Source organism: Oncorhynchus keta, unplaced genomic scaffold, assembly GCF_023373465.1.
Source record: "Oncorhynchus keta strain PuntledgeMale-10-30-2019 unplaced genomic scaffold, Oket_V2 Un_contig_28619_pilon_pilon, whole genome shotgun sequence".
NCBI lineage: Eukaryota > Metazoa > Chordata > Actinopteri > Salmoniformes > Salmonidae > Oncorhynchus > Oncorhynchus keta.
The window spans coordinates 1-6,880 of NW_026286131.1; the positions used below are offsets into that span (position 1 = coordinate 1).

Genomic DNA, 6,880 nt, shown 5'->3' on the forward strand with positions numbered 1-6,880 from the left:
GGTGTATCCCCTCTGCATCTATCACATGACCTAAATAGGCTATGCTGTTCTGGAAGAAAGAACATTCTCTTTTAACCTTCATATTGCAGACTTTGTCTTTTTGGGACTTCTTCAAGATTTCTCATGTGCTCTTGTGTCACGCATATCATCAATATAACAGATTACCCCTTCTATACCTTGTAGGATCTGAACCATCATTTTCTGAAAAATATGACGCACAGGCAACACCATAAGGAAGCCTGTTGACCTTAAAACAAGCCCTTATGTGTATTCATGGTGAGATAGTGCTTAAATCGCTCCTCTAACTGTACTTGCTCGTATGCCTGTGACAAATCCAGCTTTGCTAACATCTCACCCCCGGGCAGCTTTTTGAGCAAGTCCTGTGTTTTTGGTAAGAGATACTGATCTACTTCTGGTAAGGGATACTGATCTACTTCCAGCCACAGATTGATAGTTACCTTGTAATCTCCACATATTCTTACAGTACTGTCTGTTTTCAGGATACACACAATTGGAGCAGCCCATTGACTGTAGTTAACTGGAGTAAGGACCCCTTCTGACTCCAACGTAACTAGCTGTTTTTCATAGTGCATACGGTACTGGGCAAGGACTGCAGAACTTATGTGCAGCCCTATTAGTTACATGTAGTTTGGCTGTGATACCTTTTAGCATCCCTAGCTCTGGCTGAAACGCATACATATTTTTTCACACAAACCATCTACTGTCTCTACAGCTGTTACTGTGTACATGTGACCAGTCTAGCTTCAACTGACTGATCCAGTCTCTACCCAGCAGGGCAGGACCATTTCCTTCTACCACCACCTACTCCAATTACACTTGACCTTGACTAAGATTTTCCCACTTAGAACTAATGACCGTTTACTGTATGTTTTTAACACCCAGTTTGCAGGGCTCAATTTTGCACTTTTGAACTTGCGGTTGTACAACCTCTGACATCAAACTGCTGCACCTATATCAACTTCCATGTTGAGTCTCACATCCTTACATACAAAGTCTTTACGTCTACTGCAAACAGTTCAGTTCCTTTTACTTTACCCAACTCATAGTCAGTGGTGAAAACGGCGGAGGTCCCTTTATCAGAGTTCTCACTCATTTGAGATGTAATGCTCCAAACTCTGGCACTTGAGTGCGATGCAATGCTCCTGTGTTGAAATGACGTTTTTGTCCTCTCTCTCGCTGGTGTGCGTTGCCCTGATCATCGTTGCTCCACTCGTCTTCCTGCAGTCACAGTAAGGAGGCCCCTCTCTCTCTCAGTAGCATCCAGGTGGTTATTCAATTTCACTTGCCTCGTTTAATTGTTTCCCACTTGACGCGAGCGGCAAGTCATGGCTACGTGTCCTTTCTTCTTGCACGTAGCGCCACTCATCTGGCTTGTGCCTTTTCCCACACAATGGTAACATGGTTTACAGGTTGCCTCCGTTTTCTTGGCAACGCTTTTCTCCTCAACTGCATTTGCTTTGAAAGTATTTTGTGAAGACTGCAGTGTGCTTTTCCTTGTTACTTCAAAAGAAAATCCCATATCCACAGCCAGTGCTAATGTTAAATCTTGTGTGAGCTACATTCAGGTAAACGGTCTCTCAGCTCTGCACTTTTAACACCACACAGATATCACGTACTGACAGACTGAATTTTCCTAAACTAGCCAAATACTCACTAATCGACTCTCCCTCGAGTTGACTCCTTGCATGATACTTACATCTTTCAGCAATACAATTTGTCATCGGTATGTAGTGACCTTTCAACAGCGCAACCAACTGTCAACGTTGTTTCACTTAGTTTCTGTGGCGCATTAAAGTCCTGTAATGACCTGACTAGATCATAAAGGAACAATTGTCCAGACAGATGATTGAGTTTACAAATTGACGGTTTATATTAACCCAATTTTACGCAGACTACTGTTTGGCCGTAGCCAACACCAAATAAATTAAAGATAATCCACAAGCCGACCGTGACCTTCTCTTGTGAAAACCAGACGTAAGAGAGCGAAGAAAGGCTGAACCTGGATTGAGCTTCCAACCCCTCCCCCTGCCCAACCCCCCTCCCCCTGCCCAACCCCCCTCCACGCCACTCCACCAACCACCACGATTCCCGGAATCAGAACATTCCAGGCATTACTGTGATTGGCAGATAGCAGGTTGATTGACATGTCGGACCCCGCGAACACTGGGTACTGGTAAGTAAAACACAACCCCGTACTACTAGCCTAACACATAACACACGTCTGTGCAGGTCGCTACAGTCCATTAACAAATTATAAATCTTTCTGCCAACAATCGTCAGAAAAAAATGGTTTTAGACATATCCTCGTACTTGAGCCCTTAACGTTTTAGCTTCAAAACATTCCTCGAAGTGGAAATTCTCGGCCTCGCCCCCAGCGATCTCTTCCGTGCTAACTTTTCTACAAACATTCTCGATGGAGGTAGCACTTTCTTTCTCGCTCTGTTCCCCTTCGGACAAAAACTACGATACCTCATCGCCAATCTGTTGCATCCCTGGTTAAGGGAAGCGGGTTGTTTTTAGTTATTGTAAAGAAAAAGTAAACAGTATAAAGCATTAACATCACGAAGATGACAGTGGATACTAAATAGCTGGTTCCAAGCGGAGTCCATCTGCACCCTTTCAAAGGAAACAATTGAATACCTTTAGTGTGTAGGCTAGTTACAGCGTGTAGCCTAGTTAGAGCCATAAATATCCAGCTGTCATCTGAAGTATGCAAGCCATGACAATGTATAAATGAGTACTATTAAAATCAAATGTTTCCCTGTATCCATACTAGCTGAATATGAAACAGCTATAACGCTTCTTGGCTCTTCCCTACAGGACAATGAGAAGCGGACACCGTTGCATGCTGCTGCCTATCTAGGAGATGCAGAAATTCTAGAGCTACTCATACTATCAGGTACGGTTGTCATTGAAGAGAAGGATTACACTCTGACTCATGTCCATCGGACTTTGACTTCAGTTTTGGTGCTTGTTGTGTTTGCATGTGACCGTTTCCCTCATACTTACCATTAAGATCTTATGTGCACCCGATGTATTTAAAAAAAAAAAAATATCTAATGAAGGTCATTGACAGCTGAAACGTCCCGATTTTAACTTGATTAGTGAAGCATCAAGATATTAATTGTGAGGGAGTCGCACCGGTTCCTCCCAATGTCCTCATGATTTTGGGTTGCACCTTGTCTCTTTTGGCTGAGCTCCTTCTACTCCTCTCAGTGACATGACATTTTCTTCAGTGTTGCTATGTAATGAAAGTCCCAGAATAGCTCTCTTACAAGAGGTTTTGGTTGCGTTCTAAATGGCTCCCTATATAGTGCACTACTTTTGACCTGAACCCTAAGGAAATCCCTATGAGCCCTGGTCAGAAGTAGTGCACTATAAAAGGTATTAGGTTGTTTTGGACACATTTTGTCTGTACTCCAGCCATTTAAGATGTTGCCTTGTCAACCCCAGAGTCTGCCCCCCTGTCTTTGTGTCCCAGGAGCCAGAGTAAATGCCAAAGACAAGTGTCTCAATACTCTGCACCGGGCCGTGGCTTCCTGCAGTGAGGTACGTGTACTGATAGACACACCTGTGCATATGCATTTTACTGTTAAGTGTGTTGTGATTTTTAAATGCACTTTAAACAAAGTTGAACATGATTTGAACTGCTCCTGTAGCAGGCAGTCCAGGTGCTATTGAAACACTCTGCTGATGTGAACGCCAGGGACAAGAACTGGCAAACGCCGCTCCACATCGCTGCGGCCAATAAGGCGGTCCGCTGTGCCGAGGCCCTGGTCCCTTAGCAATGTGAACATGTCGGACCGAGCGCTCCACCATGCAGCGGACACCAAGAGGTTAGCAATTAGCAGGGACATGATTACACACTGTAGTTTACACTTTATACCTATCCTATCCCAAGGTTGAGTTCACGATGCATCCGATTACCTACATTGGTTTTATGTAGGGCTGTGACTGTTTTGGATGAAGACTGCCATGAAATGAAACTGTCAAAACCAAAACAAACAAAAAACTTTTTTAATCAACTTTATTTTGATAGAGATATACTTTACCCATAGCAGCAGTGGTAACTATTTATTATTGTTTTGATGACTTAGTCCATCTATTAAACTGTACATCTCTTCTCCAACTATATTTTGATGCACCACAATCAGCAGATCTGCTATACAGTTGAAATCAGAAGTTTACATAGACTTGGTTGGAGTCATTAAAACTCGTTGTGCAACCATTCCACAAATTTCTTGTTAACTATAGTTTTGGCAAGTCATTTAGGACATTTACTTTGTGCATGACAAGTAATTTTTCCAACAATTGTTTACAGATTATTTCACTGTATTACAATTCCAGTGGGTCAGAAGGTTAAATTCACTAAGTTGACTGTGCCTTTAAACAGCTTGGAAAATTCTGGAAAATTCCAGAAAATTATGTCATGGCTTTAGAAGTTTCTGACAGGCTAATTGACATAATTTGAGTCAATTAGAGGTGTACCTGTGGATGTATTTCAAGATCTACCTTCAAACTCAGTGGGAAAATCAAAAGAAATCAGCTAAGATCTCAGGGGGAAAAAATGTAGACCTCCACAAGTCTGGTTCATCCTTGGAAGCAATTTCCAAATGCCTGAAGTTACCACGTTCATCTGTACAAACAATAGTACGCAAGTATAAACACCATGGGACCATGCAGCCGTCATACCGCTCAGAAAGGAGACGCATTCTGTCTCCTAGAGATGAACGTACTTGGTGCGAAAAGTGCAAATCAATCCCAGAAAATCAGCAAAGTACCTTGTGAAGGTGGAGGAAACAGGTACAAAAGTATCTATATCCACAGTAAAACGAGTTCTATATAGACATAACCTGAAAGGCCGCTCAGCAAGGAAGAAGCCACTGCTCCAAAACCGCCATAAAAAAGCCAGACTACGGTTTGCAACTGCACATGGGGACAAAGATCGTACTTTTTGGAGAAATGTCCTCTGGTTTGATGAAACAAAAACAGAACGGTTTGGCCGTAATGACCATCGTTATATTTGGAGGAAAAAGGGGGAGGCTTGCAAGCCAAAGAACACCATCCCAACCTTGAAGCACGGGGGTGGCAGCATCATGTTGTGGGGGTGCTTTGCTGCAGGAGGGACTGGTGCACTTCACAAAATAGATGGCATCATGAGAAGGAAAATTATGTGGATGTATTGAAGCAACATCAAAAGTCAGGAAGTTAAAGCTTGGTCGCAAATGGGTCTTCCAAATGGACAATGACCCCCAAGCATACTAACAAAGTTGTGGCAAAATGGCTTAAGGACAACAAAGTCAAGGTATTGGAGTGGCCATCACAAAGCCCTGACCTCAATCCCATAGAAAATGTGGGCAGAACTGAAAAAGCATTTGCGAGCAAGGAGGTCTGACTCAGTTACACCAGCTCTGTCAGGAGGAATGGGCCAAAATTCACTCTAGTTATTGTGGGAAGCTTGTGGAAGGCTACCCGAAATACTAATTAAGAGTAGGTAAACTTCTGACCTGCTGGGAATGTGGTGAAAGAAAAAACTATTTTTCTGTTTTATTCTGTCAGCAATTGTGAAACTGAGTTTAAATGTATTTGGCTAAGGTGTAAACTTCCAACTTCAACTGTAAGAGAGAATCTATGAAGGTCAGTTCATTGGGGAGAGGGTGAGGTGAAATGTGGGGACTGGGGGTAACTATAGTATCTATAGCCTACAGGCTGGGGGTGGGTGGTTAGCCTCTGCCCTTCACCGCGGACCTTTTTCATTGTTCCAGTAGGTCGGAGGAGTGAGGTGGAAAAGTCGGCTCTCATTGAAAAAAAAAAAGAGAAAAAAACGGTAATTGTGCATATTATAATAATAATAATAATAATAATAATAATAATATGCCATTTAGCAGACGCTTTTATCCAAAGCGACTTACAGTCATGTGTGCATACATTCTACGTATGGGTGGTCGGGAATCGAACCCATCCCTGGCGTCAGCCATGCTCTACCAACTGAGCTACAGAAAAATATGCCACTTGAAAAATATTCTGCTAATCTCTGTAGTCATACAGTTTAGTAGAGTTGCATGATAATTTTTAAAAAGGCCCCCCCCCCCATAAAAGAGAAACATCTGACATAGCCTAACTCCACCACATGCTGCATTGAATAGTGATCGAGTTAGTCTAAATGATGACTACTCAAATTAGTAATAGTCAGCTATCTTACATAAGTCCGTAAATGAGATTCATGGAATGCTTTAAAAAAAAGAAATTGCTTCACCTTAACTGTCTTGCTCAGAGGCCAGTAAGCTAAGCGTAAAGACGCTAATGTTACGCCCGTCGGCTGTCAGTTATGTCGATGACTGTACATACGGCACGTCACAGCCCTAGTTGTAGGCTTGAGTTTGTTCAAGAGAGGCTTTGACGCCAGATTTTGCTTTAGTTTTCCTCAGCCTGTGTTTTGTTTCTCTCCTTCTCCTGTTAGATGGTGAGGCTCCTTCTCTCCAGAGGAGCCAACATTAATGCTTTTGACAAGAAGGACCGCCGAGCAATCCACTGGGCTGCTTACATGGGTAATGAGTTGACCACATAATTTACATTCTGAATGTCCTTATCCCAGTTAGTGAATGGGCTGTGTGTTAGCCTCACAGCTCAGCTGTATGGTCCACCACTAGTGTTTTATTATGTCAGAATGATGGACAAAGTATGTTGATAAGATGTAGGTTTACAATTGTACTAACATGTAGCTTCAGCACCAACGTCATCAGATGGCCCAGTTGCAGCATCAGTAGAGTACCCATAGTCAGACGACATGCGCCTCAGTTTACAGGTCATCATTTGCAGGAGTGCTACCATGGTTTGGAGAGGCGTGTTGCTGTAGAAT

At 42.8% G+C, this 6,880-nt stretch overlaps 1 protein-coding gene across 5 annotated transcripts; it reads left to right on the top strand.

The window, feature by feature from the left end:
* Window positions 1-1,855: 1,855 nt before the first annotated feature.
* On the top strand, window positions 1,856-6,835 carry LOC118383887 (serine/threonine-protein phosphatase 6 regulatory ankyrin repeat subunit A-like). 5 transcript variants are annotated; one of them, XR_008113531.1, is made up of 5 exons: window positions 1,856-2,194; window positions 2,842-2,920; window positions 3,503-3,570; window positions 3,681-3,857; window positions 6,482-6,832. XR_008113531.1 is itself a non-coding variant. In XM_052507107.1 (5 exons), the coding sequence occupies exons 1-4, from the start codon at window positions 2,435-2,437 to the stop codon at window positions 3,804-3,806; spliced, it is 276 nt and encodes a 91-aa protein (XP_052363067.1). In that variant the 5' UTR covers window positions 2,201-2,434; the 3' UTR covers window positions 3,807-3,857; window positions 6,482-6,835. The 5 variants fall into 5 exon arrangements, 3 of the variants coding, with proteins under 3 accessions (XP_052363067.1, XP_052363065.1, XP_052363066.1); XR_008113532.1 differs by lacking the exon at window positions 1,856-2,194 and adding an exon at window positions 2,201-2,748 and having other exon boundaries at window positions 6,482-6,833; XM_052507107.1 differs by lacking the exon at window positions 1,856-2,194 and adding an exon at window positions 2,201-2,440 and having other exon boundaries at window positions 3,684-3,857; window positions 6,482-6,835.
* Window positions 6,836-6,880: the final 45 nt, after the last annotated feature.

Bases quoted from the DNA above. Each gene is read 5' to 3' on its own strand.
- LOC118383887 (XM_052507105.1), top strand. The intron at 2,921-3,502 runs GTACGGTTGTCA...TTTGTGTCCCAG, and splicing joins AGAGCTACTCATACTATCAG to GAGCCAGAGTAAATGCCAAA. The intron at 3,571-3,680 runs GTACGTGTACTG...CTGCTCCTGTAG, and splicing joins CCGTGGCTTCCTGCAGTGAG to CAGGCAGTCCAGGTGCTATT.